Source organism: Canis lupus, chromosome 12 (genome assembly GCF_048164855.1).
Source record: "Canis lupus baileyi chromosome 12, mCanLup2.hap1, whole genome shotgun sequence".
Lineage (NCBI taxonomy): Eukaryota > Metazoa > Chordata > Mammalia > Carnivora > Canidae > Canis > Canis lupus.
Window position 1 is genome coordinate 21137014 of NC_132849.1, and position 22118 is coordinate 21159131.

The 22118-nt window shown below is 43.1% G+C and overlaps 2 protein-coding genes across 13 annotated transcripts in view; one reads left to right on the forward strand and one right to left on the reverse strand.

The window, feature by feature from the left end:
* The window catches only part of CTNNA2 (catenin alpha 2), a 1079777-nt gene that overhangs the window by 712817 nt on the left and 344842 nt on the right, over positions 1 to 22118 (forward strand). The gene's annotated exons all lie outside the window — the stretch shown is intronic.
* LRRTM1 (leucine rich repeat transmembrane neuronal 1) lies at positions 8068 to 10966 on the reverse strand. Of its 5 annotated transcripts, none has more exons than XM_072770004.1 (2): positions 10422 to 10966; positions 8068 to 10097 (listed from the first exon to the last, which is right to left on the reverse strand). In XM_072770004.1, the coding sequence occupies exon 2, from the start codon at positions 10072 to 10074 to the stop codon at positions 8506 to 8508; it is 1569 nt and encodes a 522-aa protein (XP_072626105.1). In that variant the 5' UTR covers positions 10075 to 10097; positions 10422 to 10966; the 3' UTR covers positions 8068 to 8505. The 5 variants fall into 5 exon arrangements, with proteins under 5 accessions (XP_072626105.1, XP_072626102.1, XP_072626101.1 ...); XM_072770001.1 differs by having other exon boundaries at positions 8068 to 10133; XM_072770000.1 differs by having other exon boundaries at positions 10418 to 10966.

Consider the following 22118-nt stretch of genomic DNA (forward strand, 5'->3'; position numbering starts at 1 on the left):
TGCTGCAAGATTCAATCTTTATCCTGGCTTTATTTTAAGCCCTTAAACTATCGGCAGATCTGGTTTTATACATGAGCGATGGTCTGTGTTGTTTCATTTGAGGGGAACAAGGGAGGATGTCATGTCCAAATATACATTACCCAGCTGCTTCAGTACTGGAAGTTCTAGCATGGGAGCAATTTCTTTGTTACTTCCCCCAAAGATCCTTTTCCAAAGTGTGCACATGTGCGTGCACGCACACATACACACATGGAGTTTTCACCATCCATCCATCATTTTTCTACTGGGACTTAGTTTTCATTCTTGGTAAAAGAGTTGGTAGCAAAGGAATAGATGGCAGTGGTCAAGTGGAAAGGGAATTTTTGGTGCTGGGTTATTTGGAAAGAATTGGCATCTATTTGGATATCTCTGACGCATCATAGAGGCTCCTGGGGCAAAAGAAAAGGTCAGAAAAAAAAAAAGAAAAAGAAAAAAAAAAAAAAAGGTCAGGCATGGGGCAGGGGTGGGGGCACCAAAGAGGCACTGGTGCAGCTGTGATACCAAGCCTTGTCATTGCCAGACTCCAGTAGGAGAAGGAGAGGGTGCAGAAGCATGTGTGCAATGTGTTCTCTGGGACTCTTCCTGGAAGACTTACTGACTTTGATATCTGGAGCAGAGAAGGCAAGGGAAGCATTGGAAGGGGGAAGGACACAGAATTTAGAAGAGGCAATTCTGGGTGCCAGGCCTGACAGTAGCCTTGACATTGTGCAATCTACTTAACCTCTTCCAATTGGAGTCTTCTTGTCTTAAAAAAAAAAAAAAATGGGACAAGTTTGTGTCTGCCTTGTGTGATTGCTGGGGGTATTAAAGCAAATAAAATAATTAGTTGTAAACAGCACTTTGTAAATTATGGAGTGCTCAGAGACAAATTACAAACCCGTCTGTGCTTGCACATCTTTCTCCTAATATCACCCCCACCAGGTGGAGTCAGCTCGCTTAGCACTGACCCTGTCCAGCCCAGCCACCAACCGCCATGTGTAAAGAGCTGCAGTCAGACGTGTGGGTGGGGTGGATGGCTGAGCTGCACCTTTTGTAACTCTTGTAACCCTCTAGCTCGGTGCTTGTCAACCTTGGCTGACCTTTAGAATCACCTGGGAAGCTTTGAAACATTTCACCAAAGCCACGCTCCTGATCGGTTATATCAGAATCTCTTGGTGGGGGGGACCCAAGGCATCCATGTTCACTGAAGCTCCCTGGTGGTTCCAGTGTGCAGCTTTCACCTGGCTCAGCAAGAGAAAGGAAGATGCAGCTAGATAATGACTTATTTTTTTCTCATAAAGTAAGGGAGAAATGCTTTCCCAACATTACATTAGGAAGAAGAGAATAGTCAACATGGTCGACCAGCATAAAGAAAGAAATGACTAAAAAGACTAAGGAGTTGAGTTGTGCATCACAGCTACTTAGGATGCTTATTTGAGGAACGTAATTCCCTCTTGCTCTCCCTTTATCCCTCTCACCTCTCCCCCATCTCTGTTCACCTTGTCTTTTACTTTCATCCCATCCCTCCCTCTTTTTTTCCCCTTCCACCTCTTCTTATGTTACAAAAGGGCTCTGAGCTCCAACATTCACTGTAACTGTGTACAATATAGTAAGTTATTTTAGGAGTCCTGTACAAATATTTTTCTGTAGTCCTCCCTTACCCCATCCCATCCCACCCCTACCCAGTGGCATTCTTCAGCTTTTTTTTAATTGCGCCTGCTTTAGAGCACATCCCTATGCCTGTGGTCTCACGTGTGGGTGAGTGTGAGTGAGTCCTTGCTAGGATTTCCTTTTATCTCTTACTGCACATTCTGAAAACCCTATTTGCCCACCTACACATGCTTGTGCTTTCTCATCTGTTTTCCAGCATCCCTATCTCTTCCCTGAAGGCCTTGTCTCTGTGACTTTGTATCTACCTATTCTCATTCATATGTAGGTAAGCCTGATGAATCAATATCTCAGGAATGAGAGTTTGGGGGAATTTTAATTTTCTGGCTAAGTGATACTAGCTTGAAAACCACATTTGTTTCATGTTTTATTGTTAGGAAATGTGGTAGCATAGAGGCCCAGAACTGGAAGGGTTCTTAGTGAATACTTGGATGAATCCACCTCAAGGCAAAGGACAGAGGCTTAGCATAGTAAGATGATTACCGGATGAATCCAAGGCATGTGAGTAACAGCACCAGGTTTAAAGGGCATGTCTCCTGAGTTCTGGACTCTGAACTTCCAGAGCAGTTGCTTGACCTGGCCTACAGAAGTGTTGTGATTAACCAGGGCCAGTCAAATGTGAATTGCTGAATTGCCTTGTTTTTAAGTGAACTCTCCAATTCCCTCATAATGTCATATGTCTATAAACTTCATTCACCTGTGTTGCTTACCTGCCCATCCCCCTCGACAAATGCATTTCAGTTTGCGATGCCTGCATCTCTAGACAATCCTGTTTCCAAGGTCTGCAATCATTTCCCCGATTAATAATATGCCCACTCTATTCACCAGACAGAGCACATTGTTTTTGTTTTATTTTGTTTTGTTTTTACAGGGAAACCCATTCCCACTTCAGAAACATTCCAGGCTTGGTTAGAGAAGGAGAAAGTACAAGGAGGTCAGCTGAATTTGTTCAGACTTCAGAACACCTTCTGGAAGGAATATCATGTTTCTCATTTTACTTCTTGTTAAGTAAATATCCACTGTTAACTTGATTTTTTTTTCCTCTTTCCTAAATGAGGTATTGCTAAGAAAAAGTGGGTCAATTGAGGGTTCTGACAAGTTTCGTCCCAGTTAATTTAAGTTTTGCCATATGTTCCCTGAGAAGCATGTGCTAACTACAGGTCCTCTTGCTGATTAGCAACCAACCTGAGGGTTTTTAATTTAGACTTTCAGTTTTCTGGCAAGAGAGAGAAAGATTAAAAGAGAATAGATCTGGGTGAACCAAAACTTAACTCATCAGAAAGGCTACTCCAAGCAAAGCTGGAGCACAATATGTTGGTTTAGACAACCTCATTACTTTATACCATGGCAGAAATTCTTAACCTTAGCATTCTTGGCAAAGTTTGGAACAAATTATCATTTGTGAGGGGTCTTTCTTATGCACTGTAGGATGTTTATCAGGATCCATGACCTCTACCCACTAGACGCCAGGAGGCCCCACCACCATGCATGAAAATAAGAAATGTTTCCAGACATTACCAGTTCCTGAGCAGGTGGCAGATTTGCCCCTGGTTGACAATCATAGAGACATAGTTCTTCTAATGACCAAAAAGGAAATGTGAACAAATCCTCAACAAAAATATGTGGATAGATGTTTATACCTTATTCTCTCTGCATCTAAAATCCTCTGGATAGAGGTTGGACTGCATGATTAACTGGACAGTTCTGCTTCTGGAAGCCTGTGAGCAGTATCCTCTGTTAACAGAGTCCTGTGTTACCCACTTAACAGAAGCCAGAACAAGCAAAGTTATCATGAAAATTCTTAGACTCAAACATTATGCCTATGTCATCCAACAAGAACATGTAAGCATGTGCTCTGTGCCCAGGCTAGTCCTAGGCTCTGCTGGGTGGAGGGATGGAGGGAGCAACCCTTCAAGGAAACAAGAGATAGGGTATAATGAAAAGGCCACCAGACCTGAATGCCAGTGCTCCCCATTACTAGCTGGGTGACTACACAAAGCACTGAACGCCTCTACACCTCAGGTTCCTCATGTAAAAATAAGGTTCTTAGTATCTCTCACATATCAAAATCTAGGTAAGGGCTCCCATACTCAATAAATTGTATTCCCTCCATCTCATTTATTTCTGTGACTAAACCTTAAGGATATAGTAGCCAGGCTCTAGTTTTATGAGCAAAAAAAACCAGACTTTCAGAAACTGGGTCTACTGAGGAAGGCCAGAAGATGGTGCCAGGTCACCAGTTAGGAATTTTACCACTTAGATTCCTGCGAAAAAAATCAGAGTAGAATATTTTTTATAGAGAAGTATGTTTCCTAACCTTGAGATGGAACTCATTAGTTAGAGGAGGGTACTCTCAAAAGAATGCATTGCCACATGCTGGCTCTTACCAGTAGGTAGCAGGCTTACACTCTCCTACAGCACAAGGAGCTCAAAAGAGTACCCCCAGCCTGAAAAGTATCTACCAACTCATGAACTAATGCCTGAAAATACCATCAGCCACCTTTATACTTTAATTGTGATTGATTTTAACAGGTCCTTTATTGAGTAACAGTCTGATGATGGAAGAAGAAATCAGGAGGGTAATTAATGCTGGAAACTGGTTATGTAATTGTGTATGTGGCTATATAGGTTATATGAATATGGAAATATATGCCTATGTGTGTATGGTTTTATCTGTGTTATGTATGTAAAATGTGTGTGTGTCCCTAAACCTCTCTGAAAATATATTCCAGGTGCCTTTTTAATAGTCATATTCCAGCTAACTCCTTGTTATTTGTCATCAGTGACAAAACCCAAATCAACCAACATAACCACCTATCTAGAGAAGATAATTGATGCATGTTTTGACTACCCTGAAACATTGTAACACCCATTCTCCAAAAAAATATACAAATTCTGGTCTTTTAATAATGCTCTCTGTGAGAGAAATATCCAATGTCTTTTATTCTACCAGAATGTGTGACCCACTGAGGTCCCCTTCCATGTGACTCTGCCAGATAGAGTAGGTACCAAACTTGATGACAAGTCTATTAACGTAACCCAAAAACACAGGCAGCCCCTGAGCCCTCCAGTGATCTGTGTGCAGTTGCTTATGAAACTGGAGAGGAATCACAAATGGCATTTGCCCCCCTAATTACTTACATATACTCAAAAATGTGTTGTTGAGGCCAGGTCAGACCAAATGTCTGCCTTCCTGCAGGCAGGAAGAAAAGGTAAGGCAGTTTGATACTTTGAGGAGCTTGGGAGAATATAAAAAAAATGGATTTTAAAAAAGGTTTCCTTTTACTGGAATAATCTTTGTGATGGCAACCTGCAGTCTTGGGAGTGCAGCTATGCTTGGGACAGGCGTTCTCAACCATCATGGCTGAAGTCTGAGGAGCAGGGGCTGCTTTTTCTCTAAGTGAAGGCCAAAGGATGGGTATTCTTTAACCTGCTCCTTCTGGCACAACCTAAAAAACTACCAGGGCTAAGACTGGTGTGAGAGTGTCATTTGTCATCAGAAAAGGACTTTTTCTCTATATAAATATTCGAAAAACCTCTATACCATGGCTGAACTTTAATCATCTGGGAAGGAACTGCAAATAGGGGGTTAATCCATCACAGTGCCCAGGAAGAGACGTGAATTGTGGCCTTAAATTCTTTTCAGAGAACACAGGATAGCGATATTTGCACCCTCTGTGGGAAGAACACATAACAAAGGTGCTACACCTTTAAAAATTAGATTCTTTTAAATGCTCAATAGTTTGCTTAGAGTGGTCAGAGTAAGTTTCTTGAAGCTTAAAGATTAATTAATTTGTGAAAGAAAAGATTTCAAGTGTCACGCAACCTCAGTTAAAACTACTGATATCCCTTACTCTTGCCTCTCCCCTCCCCCACTTTCCCCAAAGCAAGAGGTGCATGAACATAAAATGGGTGAGCTGCATTCTTGTTTGTGTAGAAAACAGATTTGCTACAAAGACACACAATGCAAAGATGTACAGACATACCAAGTAAGAATACAGTTTTCTATGGCCAACATTTGCTCTCCAATTACCAGATTGCAGATTTCTCTTTACAATGATCTTTCATCAGGTTTACATGGACTTGAGTTCTGCATATGTGATATTTAGTCATGGGAGGGGGGTTGCCAGCAGCATAAAATAAAGCACAATTATTCTTTCTCTTTTTCTCATGATCACATTGAAAAATGTGAAAGAATGGAAGAAAAAAAAAGTCTTTGGTATAAGAGATAAAACTCTACAGTCTCCAGTATCTATATTTCTAGGGGGCAAGGGGGAGCTGTGATTCTGATGTCTGCCAGAAAGGATTTGCTTCTGGAAGCTTTCCCTATAAGCACACCAACACAGTCCTTAATGCACCAAGCCAGAAGTAGCTTTTGGCACTGGATTCCAGTAGCCTTCCTATGAGATTAAATCAATGGAATCCAAGGAACTCTCCTTCAATTGCCACAATTTGGGATTTTTTTTTTTTCCCCAAAAAGGGTATATTGTCTTCTAGAAGAGGTCTCTTTATCGGAGTTTAATTACAGATCGAACACCCCTAAGCGAACCTTTTCCCTACTACCCCTACCTCAAGGGATATGCTATTTAAAACGGCAGCCCCAAATTGTCATGCATAGGCTGAATCCAAAACCTTCTCCTCAAAGTTATCAAATAAAGCACCTTTCTTTTCACCTAAATAGATGATAGGAGCATGGTGTATGTCATAATGTCATTATTTTAATTAGAAACAAAGAAGATGAAATTTTCTGGTCTGAAAGAATGAGCTAGGGTGTGTGTGTGTGTGTGTGTGTGTGTGAGAGAGAGACAGAGACAGAGACAGAGAGAGAGAGAGAGAGAGATGTTAAACTCTACTCCCAAGGTTTAAGACCTTAGAGACATTTGCAGAGTATTTCTCTTGAAAGGGCCCCTTATGTGCAGTATTATTAGGTAAATGGACTTCTCCATAGGTAGTAGAGAAATCTACCACCAACCCTCAGCTTAAGTAAACCTCCTGGTAATGACTTTCTGCATTTCAGACAGCTGATTTTGCCTCTTCAGGTAGGTGGCTAGAGGCATTTGCATTTGGGTGATGGTGGTTGAGTGTGTTTTCCCCTTCCCTCTCCTTACTATTTGGATATCCTTCTTTAAAAAAAAAAGAAAAAAGAAAAGAAAAGAAGAGAAAAAGAAAAAATGAAAGATGCCAGGCTGTAGGATCTTGCAGAGAGGTGAGCACCTGAGTTTGAAAAAGACTCTGGGCATGGGTATTCGTTCAGTATTCACCATCTGCTCTCCATCTTCATTTATTTCCATCATACATTTGCTTAAAGTGTTAGCAAGTGAAAGACCCCTCCCATCCAACACACAGTCCTCCTCCCTCTTTCCCTTCCCCGCACCCACCAACTGCTACTACTCTTGAATTTAGTTCAGTAAACAACCTAAATCTCAATGATAGACCTGGAAACCTGTGAAGGGTTGGAAGAAGGAATCATTGATCCCAACACAGAAAAAGGTAAAACAACACAGGGAAAGCAGGCCTTACACAAAAGGGCAGTCTGAAAAGAGGCAGCTCTTCTGTTCCAGGCTAACAAATCACTCCCATCTCAGTTAATACTTGAACACAAGATCAAATGGTGATCTTCCCCTATCCCACCCATCGCTTCCGTACCAAGTCTGCCCCTAAAGTCTCCTGCTGTGAGTCATCACCCAGTAGGCATTCAACCTAAAGCAGGATTTTTCTCACTGTTCCCCATAGTAACTAGGAGTGTGCTATCACTGCTGAGAGCCTAACCATGCTGCAGTCTTTGCAATGTGCTCCAGAAAGCACAGCTTTCATCTGCCAACATTTGGAGTCTGCCTTATTCCCCTTCTTTGCCTCAGACAGATCTTGGTGAACAGGAGCTGAGGGTCTCTCACTTGGGAGAGTACGGAAAAGGGCACAAATGCTACCAACTCTGGTGAATCAAAGGCATAAGAGAATTATGAGCCATTGGCATTTGGGAGTGAGATTTTGAATTGATTTGAAAGATGGTTGTATTAAGTACAAAAATGTTTCTTGTTCATAGGACAAATTGTCTGACACTGCCTTTCAAAAGCTATTTGTAATGATCTCTGCCTTAAAGGCTAGGCAGCGATGCTCAGTCCTCAGTCCCCCTTTCACTTGCGTTAAAGTGATTGTACTCCACTCCCCACCGAAAATAATATGAAAGGTCATGCCTCCCCCCCATCTTTAGTCATGTGGGGGATAAATCAACCTGATGAGCTTTATTTGTCCTTCTCAATATTTCAAATTGAGCCTGACTACTCTGCTCCTGCTCCTGAATTTCTGGATTTTCCCTGGCCGCTGCACCCTCCCTGCCGCTCCCCCCACCCCCACCCCTCAATACACACACACACAGGGAAGGACATTTTAACTGTTGCTTCTCTTTTAACACAGGTAACAATTCATTTAGGTTACACCAGTCTGTAAAAACTGTAAATGCTATTTTATTTTAAACATTTTAGTTTACAAAAAAAAAAAAAAATCAATGATTGGTACCTTTTTACACTCTCAGATTCCTGAATATGGACAGATCTTCAAAGGAAGGAAGGAGTTCTCATATGAAATTTAAGATAGACTGTCCTGAAGGTTGTGGGGCGGGGTTTTTGTTGTGTTTTATTTCGTTTTTGTTTTTAAGACACAATAAAGCTAAAATGTCAAGTCTCTGGGAGATAACCCCTTACAGTTTCAGTCAAGGAGCATATCAGAGCACAGACAAGGAGCCCCCAGCCTGGCGCTGGCCGGCCGCCCCAGCTGCCCAGGCGTATTTGGTAGCGCGCGGGTTGAGAGCCGCTGGGACAATCACACCTCGCATTCCCTGGCGGGCTGCTGGTGGCAGGTACAGGATCCATACTCGTTGATGATCACCAGGGCTCCCTCAATGTGGTTCGGTTTGTAATCAACGTAGTATTCCTGGGCAGACATGGCAGCCATCTGATGCATGGTCTGTTTCTGCTTTTGCTTCCTGCGCTGCGTGACAAAGCACTGTCTGAGCTGCCTGAGGCTGGCTGGGAAGCACTTCCAGGAGACATAGAGCACCAGGACCACGATGAGGAACGAGAAGATGAGGGCCATGGTGCCTGTGACCACCTTGTGGATCTGCACGGCGTTCTCGGCGTGCTCGCCACCGGGGAGGGCAACAGTGGCCGGCTCGTGCGTGCCGTCGAGCTGCCCCTCCCTGCCGTCAGCGAGCGTGGTGGCCAGGCTGGCCGGGAGCCCCAGGTCACTGTGGTTGGTGACTGCTGAGAGCAGGTGGCCGCTGGTGGGCTCGGCCCCATCCTCGCACAGGTGGAAGGCGTAGACGGCGTCTAGGACGTCCTCGCCCTGCGCGTACTCCGGGCTGGCGCACTGCAAGTTGCCGTCGTAGCGCCCCTGGAAGCTGCTGAGCCAGGAGGCCAGGGCGCACACGTTGCGCCCACAGTCCCATAGGTTCCCGGCCAGGGTGATGCTCGTCAGCGACTTCCAGGAGTTGAGGATCCGGGGCTCGATGTAGGTGAGGCGGTTGGAGTCCAGCTGCAGGGACTGCAGGTGCGGCACGGTCTCGAACACATGGGGCTCCATGTACTCGATCTCGTTGCCCGACAGGTCCATTTTCTCCAGGTTCCAAACCCAGTCCAGCGAGCTAACCACGATGGCCACCTTGTTCCTCTTCAGGCAGAGGGAGTGCAGGGAGATGAGGCGCGGGAAGTGGGCGAAGTTCACCTTGACCAAGTCGTTGTGCTCCAGGTGCAGCTCGGTGAGCTTGAACAAGCCGGCGAAAGAGTTGCGCGCCAGACTCTTGAGCTGATTGTATCCGATGTCAAGAAACTTGAGGCTGCGGCAGTCCTGGAAGATGCGCACCGGCACGAACTGGATAGCGTTGGACCGCATGTGCAGCGTGGTGAGCTTCCGCAGCCCGTGGAAGAGGTCGGGCGCCAGCGCCTGCAGCTTGTTGTACGAGAGGTCCACGCTGCGCAGGTTGGGCATGGGGCGGAAGGTGGTGTTGGCCAGTTGGGTGATCTGGTTGGAACTCAGTGTGAGTTCCTTAACTCGGCGCAGTTTCTGAAAGGCGTCCCCCTGCACCGAGCAGATGTGATTGTGATCCAGATAGAGCCACGTGAGCTGCATTAACCCCGTGAACTGGCCGGCGCGCAGCTCCGAGAGGCTGTTGTAGCGCAGGGACAAGCCCAGCAGGCCGGACAGGTTGTGGGGCGCCTCGGTGAGGTTGAGCGCCTCGCAGTACAGCAGCCGCCCCTCGCACCGGCACAGCTGCGGGCACCCGCTGGGGGCGGCGGGCAGCATCTGAAAGCAGGCCCCCAGCAGACACAAGACCACCCCCGAGGGCCTCCTCAGCAGCCAGTATAGACAGAGACCGAGCAGCAGGAAATCCATTAGCGAGAATCTTTCCAGAGAGGCTGGAGAATGTCCATTGGAAGCGCTCGGTCAGAAATCTACATCATATTTTATTCCGAGGGAGGGGAGCGGGGGAGGGGGAAGAAAAGGGCGAAATCAAATAAATATATTGAAATAAAGAAGGACCCCCCCCCCTTCCCCTCCCCAGAGCCACACGTTCACCTCTAAGCATGCAGAAAGCTGGGCAGCATTAGAAAGTTCACAGCCACGGAAAGATCAAAGAGATGGTGATTTGGTCCATGTTAGATGCTGCAGCAAAGAAAAGGGAGGAGGAAAAAAAAAAAAAATCTTCGGGAAAGAATTTAATTAAAAAGTGTCTTACCCACCCTTTTCCAGAGAGTGACAACCTCCATTCAGCTGCTCCCTTTGTGTGCAGGCTAATTATATGCAGGGCGAGAGAAGACCCCTCTGTGTTTCCGAGGCAGCCCCGGTCCGCGGCCGGCGGATCTGGCAGGCGCACAATGTCTCACTTTGCTGCTCGGCTCTGGGCTGCAAGGGCGGCTGGCGAGGCGGGGAGGCGACTTCTAGGACCAGCAAGTTTCCCAACTACGTGCCGGCGCCGGGCTTCGCCTTCCTGCCGCTGTCCTTTCCCTCTGCAGCTCGGACTGTGACGTTGCGGGGGGGGGGGGAAAAAAAACAAAAAAACAAAAAAAACAAAAAAAAAAACTCCAAAGTCGGGGCTCACGACTCCCCTGGATCTGACAGTCTGGTTAATGTCCGTCATTGGAAAGGACCACTGCCCGGCGCCCCCTTTCACTCCGCGGAGACCGCCTGCCATTCGCGCCCGGGGCGGCTGCGGGGAGCGGGCTCGCTCATGCTTTGCGGGCGGCGCGGGGCGCGGGGCGCGGGGCGCGGGGCGCGGGGAGCCGGGAGCGGGGAGCCGGGAGCGGGGAGCGACGCCCGGGCTCCTTCCCTCCGCCAGGCTGTGTGCGGCGCGAGCTTGCACAGGCACCTACTGCTCACTGAGTGTCGTAAGCTGCTCACGATTGTGCGTCTTCCCGGAGCACCTCAGACATGGGCAGATTGAAAAGGGGTGGGCATAAAACCAACATTTTACCGAGCCACTAAAGTAATATATGTTCTTTGATGAAACGGAAAACGCTTTCAGCTTTTTTGCCCATATTTCAAAAAAAAAAAAAAAAAAAAAAAAAAAAAAAAGGAGGGCGGGGGTGGGGGGAGAGGGGATGGAGATGTAGGCTAGCATCATCAACGACAAGATATTTCCAAGCAGGAAACTGAAAGATTCTGTTCTCTTCCCCCTCCCCCCCCCTTTTTCCTTTTGGGGACGTTCCCCCTCCCCCTCTAAAGCTGTCTACGTGTAAGAGACACGTAGGAATCTGTAGAGAAATCAACATTTGGTCCTTTGCTTTAGAAAAGCAACTTGAGAGAAGATAGAGTAAAGCAATGATTGTGGGGGCTTGCCGAAGGTTTTTTTTTTTTTTTTTTTCCCCCTTTCCTCACAGGCACTGGAGTCCTGCAGTCAGCCAGCACTTTTTAGTGGTAGATGGGGAGATGGTTTCTCAACCCAGTGGGTTGGGAAAGCGATCCCGATTTGGTGGCATGAGACCCAGTGTGGCAGAAACGTATGCCTGTGTACAGGGAGTCTTGCCTGAGATCCTGCGGGGACTTGACCATTCCCACTAGATGTCTTTAAGGGTCCCAGGTGGATTAAAGATAAGATTCTGCTGTATGACACCCAGGAGGGGCTGACCCCAGCATACTGCACATGGTGATTACAGCACCCTGCAGTACGCTCTGGGAGAATATGCAAGAGAATAAGCAGAGAAGGGGTAGTTTAAACCGTAATGAAGCCTACCCCCCTTCATACACCTAACCCTAATTAAACTTTGAGACTGTTACTAAATTATGTCTTCTAAGTATGAAGAGAAGTCTCTGCCTGATTATTTCCATTCACAATCATCTATAGATGGGGTTCTGATAATGAGCGCTCTCTCTCTCTCTCTCTCTCTCTCTCTCTCTCTCTCTCTCTCGTTCCACCCAACCAGCTTGGAGAGGGTCTGTATGGCTATTGGAACCTGTTGGTCATTTGTTTAAAAAAAAGAAAGAAAGAAAGAAAGAAAGAAAGAAAGAAAGAAAGAAAGAAAGAAAGAAAGAAAGAAAGAAAGAAAGAAAGAAAGAGAGAGAAAAAAAGAAAAGAAAAGAAAAGAAAAGAAACGAAAAGAAAGAAAGAAAAAAGAAAAAAAAGGTCCTCAGAGATGGCAGAAGGAAATCCTTCTGGAAGTGAGTGTGGGCAAGCCTTGCTTCTTGACAGAGATGCCCAAGGAGGTGATAGGAGGAATCAGATGTGAATCTCTAGCTCCTCTCTTTTAATTCTCAACATTTCTGTCTCTCAGAATTGAAAGTAAGTGGGCGTTATCTACAGTGGTTCTCGCTTTGATAAGAATGCGGTAGATTACCAAAGCTCTCAAGCTGGATTGACTTTGGACAAGTAACTGGGTTGGTCCTTAGCATCCAAGCTGAAGGCATGAGCCAGTGGAATCCAAGTCACCAAACACTGGTGGCACTTCTCAGGAAAAGTCATATGAACAGGAGCATGTATCATTACATTTTATATTCATCCAAGCTCTCCTCTGGTTATTTATCTCCGAGATGTATTATTTAATTGGAAGGAAAACAAATCTGAGATGTTCTAGACAGCACATGTCATATTAGGGGCTAGAAGAGACATTAGACAATCAAGCCCCTTAATTTTGCATATGATGAAACTGAGGCACAGAGACATCAGGCCTTTACCCAGGGTCTCACAGCTCATTACCCACAGTTGTTTTGTTGTTGTTGTTGTTGTTGTTGTTTTGTTTTCTGTCCCACACCAAAGCAGTGTTCTTCCCTTGCCATTCTGGATGGTTGCCTCTTTCTCACTCTAGACTCCTACCTGACTCTGGACTGGGCACCTGCAGTTTTCATCCTGGCACCTGCAAGGTGCTGCAGAACACTTTAACAGACAAACAATTTCACCATCAAGTGTTTTCACCTCTTGCCAACACAATTATTCCTGACAGCAGGCTGGCTGATTGAGCCATAAACTCTAAAGGGTGGTGGGGGAGGCGGGGGCAGGCAGGAGTAAACATTGGCCAACCATTCAGCAAGCACTGTGAGTATAAGCCACCCAATCCCCATGGCTGCTAGGAAGAAAATCCTCCTAATGCAGGCGGCTTGGCAAAGTGGTGATGAAGCCTGCCAAATGGGCAAGAAGAGGTCCCACTTTGGATGTCACTTGATTTGTAGAGCTGGTACAGAGAGGCAGAAAAGAGTTGAGTGTTGGCAAGGAGGAAAGAGAATAAAATTAAATTCACTGCATTTATATGTGAGTTTTCTTCTAAGTATGCTACTCAAAATGTAGAAGATGTGTCTAGGTTGTAATTAAGATATATATATATATATATATATATATATATATATATATTGCTTTTCACATTATTATCCTGCAAATCATTTCATCTGGATGGTATCTTTAAACCTTTCCCACCTCTAATGTGGCAAGTTTGCATCTTTTCTACGCTTTTAAACCCCTTGGCAGAACTGTATACATTAACAGATTGAAATGAGCTTTATTGAAATTTAGCTATTCTAAGTCATCTAAGTTGCAGAATCCCAATTTATTATGTATTTAAAGCATACCAGCACTGATTAAATCAATGCAAATTAGGTTAAATAAGAACAACATGAATCAAGTGTTTCAGCAAAGTTGAGTTGAGAAACGACAACTTTTGAGTCACCACAGCAAGTTGAGATAGGCTGTTTTTCGCGAGTTTTAATTTCATGCTTCTCAGGGTCCAACATACTAAAAAGTAGAAATGAAAAGAACTCACATAAAGTTTTCTCTCTTTTCTCATGTTTGATCTTTTATATCCCTTTACCTGTCTTGTGAGAGCATCTGATTCAGGTTGCAATATGGCTATTGTGTATACTTGGTCAGTCTCTCCTTCTGGGCTAATCCCAGATTTCTCTTGGTGTCCTCTTCAGTGTTAGATGCTGATGAGAGATACTTTATATGCTCTGAAAATACCCTCAACATTTTCCATGTTTGTATGGGGAATGAGCTTATGCCTGTCTTGCTGAACCACTGCAATACAGTAGTCAGGGATCAGGAAATCCACCCCAAACCATCACACCAACACGTGATTGGGAACTGAAGTTAAGAAAGGATAAGAATCTTGAAAATGTGGATTCAGAAAATGGAAGGAAACTTTGGGGCGCAATCTGATTGCAAAACAGAAGCTGGAATTAAGAAGAAGTAGAAGAGCAAACTAGAGACCACTGGAGAGGCCAGAGTATAGCTTGGAGGAGGAAGAGGTGATTAATTTCTCCTCTTCTAAACCTTACAAGTTAACCTTTGCATAACAAACACTCCTGCATTTTCTTGGTACTTCATGCTGTGATGGGGAGGGGGAGAGTGGGAGGGTAGTCACATACAGTTTTGAAGGGATAGGTCTTTCCCATCTTATCTCAACTGAAGTTCACCTCCAATTGTTTCACGTAGTCAAAATAGTTTGTGAACCAAGAAGTGCAAGTGAAGAACATCCGAGATGAGCTTGCGTTCTGGGGATTGGCTTTCCATTAGTAGTCTTTGGTGGTATTCAAGGAAAGAGAAATTTCAGTGGTGATTTTAATGTTCTGTCATGGGCTGCACCAGCTTGGACCTTGATCTTTATGCTGTTGTCTTTAATTTTCAGTAGCAGTGAACCATGGCTTTCTTTAAAAGGAAACATTTAGATGAAGGGGAGAAGGGTGGGAGTCACAATTTCAGAAGGGGAGAATTAACTGTTGTTTCTGTGGGTATACAGTGTACAGCTGGCACTTTCCAGAATGCCTCTGAAGATGCATGTGGGGCCAAAGATGAGGGCCCTGAGGCTTCTCTCAGGAGTTCTACTTAGGAAAAACAAATTAAGGAGGGAGATAATTTTTTTCTTATCAAATTTTGTCTTCCTCTTAAAACTAGGTGATAGTACAGATAGCATTGAGGAGGTACCTATCATGTTCAGTGCATGATGTGAGTATGGGATAAACCCAAGAAATGCAGTGACTCAGTGCTTTCCTCCAGGAACTTTTTTTTTTCCTTTCAATTATAGATTTTTTTTTTTTATTTTGCCCAATATAGCTAAAATATTACCATTTCAGCAGCCCGGGGGGCTCAGCGGTTTAGCATCGCCTTCAGCCCAGGGCGTGATCCTGGAGACCCAGGATCAAGTCCCACGTCGGGCTCCCTGCATGGAGCCTGCTTGTGTCTCCATGCCTGTGTCTCTGCCTCTCTCTTTGTGTGTCTCTCATGAATGAATAAATTTTAAAAAATCTTAAAAAAAAATTACCATTTCAAAATGTAACCAATTAAAAATAATAATGAGGTATTTAATGTTTTTTGAAATCTGGTGTGGATTATTTTAAGTTATCTGACTTTGGGCCAGCCATATTTTAAGTACTCACAACCACATGTGGCTGGTGGCTCCCAATTGAGTCTGCACTTTCTCCAGGAACTTTAGGTAGGAAGGAGAAGCAGATGCTGAGGGACTTTGCCAGTAATATCTGTATATTGCACCATGCTTTAGAGTAAATGTCTCTAGAACATACAAATGAGAAGAACTGAGGAATCAAATGAGACCATGCTTAAAGACTTCACTGATGGAAGTAAAGCTTATGAAGGACTTTCTGGACTTAAGATATAGGTGCACTGACAGGAGGGATTGGGCATCATAAAGGCAAAAGTGCAAGTATGGGAACTCGAATGCTTCAATCTTATGGAGTGGCTCAATTTCTTGGTAGAGGGGCAGAGAGGGTGTGTGGTGGGGAAGAAGGCAAACAAAAACAAGTGGAACCTCTGTGTTGGGAAGAGGAAGGAAGCTGGTAAATGACTTCCAATGCCATACTGAAAATTTGAAGTTTGCTATATTCTTTTAGTCTCCAAGATCCAACACCTTAGAGTAATCTTTGACTTTTGTAATAAATACCTGTCTTAGTTCAAGAGGCCTGTTCTGTTATGTAGAGTCCTTTGCACGTTCCCTCTTCACTGCCAGATGCTCTGATCATGTCCTATTATACCTAACTGCTATATCCTCTCTCAATCTCTGCCTAACTTCATTCTAGCCATCCTTCAAGGTTGACATGACATTTCTTCTATGAGTTCTTAACAGATTCCCATGTGAAGTGATCTTTAATTCTTCTGAACTCCATTAGCAGCTTGTCTTTACCAGTCCTATGCTGGGTCCTGTTCCCTCTATAGGAATGTGGCAGTAATTTCTAACTATAGCATTTTAGAACCAAATGGGACATTAAAGATCTTGAAGACCATACTAAAAAAAAAAAAAAAAAGATTTTGCTTGGAGTCCCTGCTTTGCCACTTTCTACCCGTTTGATCCTATACACATCACTCCATTATCAGTGAAATAGGATAAAAGATGACTATTTCAAAGAAGTCTTGGGAAAATTTGGTGAAATCATGTATATTAGTGTCTTGCAGCTCAAAAGTGAAAGCCTGGGACTCACAACCTTGGAGCATGTTAGATGGATAGAATCAGGTGTCTCCCTAGGCCCACTGAATCACATCTGTGTTTTACCATTAGCTATAGGTTAAAATTAAATTTTGAGAAACAGTCTGTTGAAGCACTCACAAATTCTAGCCTGAAAAAGGAACCTAGGGATCACCAATTCTCTAGTTTTATAACTGCAGAATTAAAGGGTCAGCAATGCTAATTGATTGCCTATGACTGTTGGGACAATTTGGACAAAAATCCCTTTTTCAATCTTGTTCTCTTTCCTATTAAATTTCAAATACATAGAATGTGAAGTCTGTGTCTATTATACCTAGCACTCAGTAGGTTCTTAAGAAGGTTTGGTGTTATCATTGGTACAGTGAGAAGTATTGAACACTTCTATGCGCTAGCTTTAGGCATCTTGCAGCCTACTCAACTCCTTAGTTTTCCTTTTATTGCCAATCTGCATGTATTTCTCATGGACATTTTAGTTTTACCTTTTTATTATAGAAAAATGAAAATCGAAAAAAATTCACAAGGAAAACTAAAAATTGAAATGAAGATTGTCACCTAAATTTCAATACTCAGAAATAAACTATTAAGTTTTGGATATGTAATCTTTTAGAATTTGCCTATTTCATACATATTTCCTAATCATCTGGTAACATTACACATATTCCTTTGTAACCGCTTTTTCCTTGTGATATTTTTCCACATCAAGAATGCATATCAAGGGGATCCCTGGGTGGCTCAGCGGTTTAGCGCCTGCCTTTGGCCCAGGGTGTGATCCTGGAGTCCCGGGATCGAGTCCCACGTCGGGCTCCCTGCATGGAGCCTGCTTCTCCTTCCTCCTGTGTCTCTGCCTCTCTCTCTCGATCTATGTCTATCATGAATAAAAAAATAAATAAATCTTAAAAAAAAAGAATGCATATCAGTAGGAACATCTTCAATAGCTATAAGACATTATATTTTATTTATGTTATCCATATCCTCTTGTTTATCAGTTACTTGTTTTTTTTTTAGCTATTATCATATGGCCCTGATGAACATTCTCATGCATATACTGCTATAGATTGAATGTTTGTGTTGCCCTAAAATTCATATGTTGAAACTGAATCCCAGATGTAATGCTATTTGGAGGTAGGGCCTGTGGGAAGAGATTAGATCATGAGAGTGGAGCCCTCATGAATGAGATTCATGTGCCCTGATCAGAGAGACCCCAGAGAGCTCTCTGGCCTCTTGTGCTGTGTGAGGATAGCAAGAAGGTTATCTATGAACTAGGAAGCAGGCTGTCCCCAGAAAACGAATCTGCACGCATCTTGATTTTAGACTTCCAAACCTCCAAACGGTGAGAAATAAATATTCATTATTTAAGCCACACGGTCTACAATAGTTTGTTATATCAATAGCCTGAATAGACTAAGACATATTCCTTTGCTTGTTTGGGCAACAGTGTCCTTAAATTTTAATTCTAAAATTAGTGTTTGAAGAGTGGGGACTTTTAAAAGACTTCCCATACATAATGCCAAATTGTCTTCCTCAAAAGTTGTACACATTTCATCCTCAATAGCTCTTTTTAAAAAGATTTTATTTATTTACTCATGAGAGACACACAGAGAGAGGCAGAAACATAGGGAGAGAGAGAAGCAGGCTCCCCATAGGGAGCCTGATGTGGGACTTGATCCCAGGACCCCAGGATCATGACCTGAGCCAAAGGCAGATGCTCAACCACTGAGCCACCCAGGTGCCCCTCATCCTCAATAGCTCTTTTGCTGCTTCCTCTTCTCCTTGAGAAACTTCACCATGCCACAAACAGAAACATTTTTTGGTCCCCTCTTCTTCATCTGGCTCATCTGGCATTGACTGAGATCCCTATCTGAATTTGTTTTTCCTGCTTTGGAACTATCCTTCCTCCCCATTTTCATTTCTTCACTCCTTCCTGTGGAGTCTATTCCCTCTTCAGATGGAGGGTTGGGTTTTGGGGGCCTCAGTGTTCTTTTGGGAGTTCATGAGCATTTCATTCTTAAAGCTTATTAAGTACCTGGCCAGCTAAATTATTTTCATAAAGGTGTTAATGTCTGAAAATAGTTTACTGCAGTGTTACTTAAAATGCTCTGTTGGGATAAGAATGTTTAAATATATTTTTGAAATGCACCAGACTGTGCTCTGTTCTGTGAAATTCAGAATACACTCTATTTCAATCACAAGAAATCTTGTTTTTCTTGGTTTCACCCAATTATTTAGGACACCTATTAACACCAGATGAATGTGCCAGGACAGCTTTGGAAACATCTATTTAATTGCAGGCCACAGGAACATCTGACTTTAACTTGGCTCTCACTGTACCACAGAATGATTCTAAGGTTTAAATTTCAAGCCCTATAGTAGGACACTGGTGCAAGAACTTGTTTTTTTCAGGCCTCAAGAATTTATGAAGGTAGCTGGACAACATAGTTCTTCTGTTTGGTATTAGCATGCCTTACCTTCTCATCCTAGCCACAAATAATGAAACCAATTTAATTCTGTAGTGGCTTCTGTCTCTGATACATCTTGACATTTAATTATCTTGTTTTATAGAATTTTCCAGATGTTGCTAATTTTGTTCTTACAGATAAAGTGAAACTTCCTAAGAACAGACTTGTTATGTTCCTGCTTTTAGGACTGTCTAATATCTACTTCCAAAGGTACAGAAGAAGATCAGATATGAGAAACCATATATAAAGAGCAGAGAGAAAAAAAAAAGCAGAGAAATAGCCACATAGCACTGGTACATGTGCACACTCTCTTCTGAATGTAGTCTGGCACAGTTCTGGGTTCATAGAGATTCTTGGTGAATAGAGCTTATTAACTGGTTCAAATTCTTGCTTAATCAATAACCAATGAAATCTGAGCTTTATATAAATAGACTCTGTAGTACACTGACATCTAAGTGCAAAATATTAACCCAAGTTTTGGAGTTGAATTCACACAGATTAATGCCATTTATACAAGGCATCCTTACAAAGATCTATTTTGTGTAGGAAATCCCCTGCCATCCCTAAGCAATGAGCTTTCTGAAGTAAATTTACCTGCCCAGTTGGATGCATTTATGTCTTTATTCAAATCATCTCCCATTCTCTGGAACTAATTCTTAATCTCCCACAGACACCTTGAGAATGCCTTTTAATTATTTAACATAAATGTCTATTGCTGTTCTTATTTGCTTTTCTTAGTTTAAGTCAAATGTAGGTTTAGCGGAGGAGATGCAAAATTTGATAAAATGTAGTCCCTGCTTCTAGTGTTCTCAAATCTGAAGTGCAGGTGATGGGTAGGGAAGCAATATGATTTATGCTGTGGCAGAGATGTAAACAAGAGCTGTGGTTAGAGAGATTTCTCCAGCTAGTTGAGCAAAACCAGCCAGAGAAGCTGAGAGAAAAGGAGGAGGAGCTGACTAGATCAAAGGATTAGTAGGCAAAATATGTAAAAAAAACACAAAGACTTCTAAGATGCATTGGGTATCTGGAGCACAGGTATGAGGAGAGATGAGACTGGGGTGTTAGCTTAGAGCCAGACTGGGAAGCCTTTCAGCCTGGATTATGATTTCCAGAATGTGGATACAATAAGTGATGGCCTTGAACATGAAGGACAGGGTTACAGAATACTGGAAGGAAGGAGAACAGTGGGGAGGCTATCACATCTGCCCAAGTGAGATATTGTCAGCCCAAGTGCGACTTCTTCTATTAATATTAGAGATGGATGGGGCAGGCCAGGTGCAGTAATAATTTTGTAGTGGGATTGATGATCGTGTAAGTGGTACTTTTTCAGAGAATTAATTTAAGATGATTTCAATAGAAAGGGTTAATCTAGGGTAAATGGAAAGCAAGGAAGACTAAGATGTGGAAGCAAACTAACATTTGGAGCTAAGAGTAAGGAGTTGAAAATTGAAACAGAGGTTACAGCTGGACATAGAGATTATGGCATCTCTGGACGGTGCATGGTGGTTATAGTGGCGGTGGTAGGTGCAAATCCCCAAGGAGAGAAAGATTAGCCTACGGCTGGTGCACAATCAGAAGTCTCTGCAATCTAGTAAGACAATGTGGAGGTGGGAAGTAGTTGAATGACAGGGAATGGCAGGGCTTCTGCTACCTGCAAAGTGCATGTTTTACTTAAAGGGTATCAAATTCTAATTTTTTTTAAGATTTTATTTATCTGTTCATGAAAGATACAGAGAGAGAGGCAGAGACATAGGCAGAGGGTGAAGCAGACCTCATGCAGGGAGCCTGATGTGGGACTCGATCCTCGGACTCCAGGATCATGCCGAGCTGAAGGCAGACACTCAACTGCTGAGCCACCTAGGAGTCCCTCAAATTCTAATTTTTAAAAATCAGATTATATTAGTAAGGAAGTGGTATTGCAGACAGTATTCAGCTTGTGGAATACCAGTTCACAAAGCTTCTTTTAAAATAATGTTCTCGACATAAAAGAATGAAAGGAGTGGGAGAGGTAGAAATTGCCTCAAAGGAAGGATAGTTTAAAAAATTGAGAAATACTGTGTGAGCAGCCTTTAATATATAGGCATGGCCATGACACTGTCATTAATATGTATTTCACGTGGCTGTGAAAAAGAAAAAAATATGGCTGACATTGACAGGTTTTGAGAGGAGCCCAGATGGTCAAGGATTACTGACGCTAGGGGAGAGTGCCCAACAATGAGGAAACCTGCAAAGGAAAAGTGCAGCAGTGGTGCTGTCTGTCTAGGGACTGTGTCAATGACTGGCCAGCGTTGAGTGTGTCCTTCTCCCAAGAGAGTTTGTCACTGGCATCTCACATCAGTCTAAGATTGTTCCGTTGCGGGTGGACCTTATATTACCTTCTCAAACATGAAACAGGATGATGGCTGGAGATCATGTCCTTCCGAATGCCATCCTATATATTTGCATTTTAGCAGATGAATCTGAGACATTGAATCACTTACTGAAAAAACTTTTGAAATTTCTGATGCTATGTTAGGCTGAAAATTATTCTGCCATTTATAAGCAATGTGACCTGGAAGAAGTGACTTCACTTCTAAGTAGAACTATTTAACATAGTAAAATAAAAGGGGCGCCTGGGTGGCTCAGTCGGGTAAGCATCTGCCTTGGGCTTAGGTCCTGAGATCCCAGGATGGGACCGATCTGATCCCTGCATAGGGCTTCCTGCAGAGCAGGAAGCCTGCTTCTCTTTCTCTCTTTGCCTCTGCCTGCGGCTCCCCCTGCTTGTGCTCTCTCTCTCTCCCCCTCTCTTTCTGTCAGATAAATAAAAATAAATAAATAAATAAATAAATAAATAAATAAATAAATAAATAAAAAGATCCTTTCAAAAATGTTTTAAAAAATAGTAAAATAAAAAAATAATAATTGAGTTATAAAAATAGAGTAGTACAAACGCTATTGCAATAACTAATAATCTCAATTTCTATTATATAAGCCAAAGTTATATTACATAGATTGAAGATAAGAAGGAAAAAAGAATCTCAAGCCCAATGATATCATGCATCTCTAACTTAAACTTTTACTACTC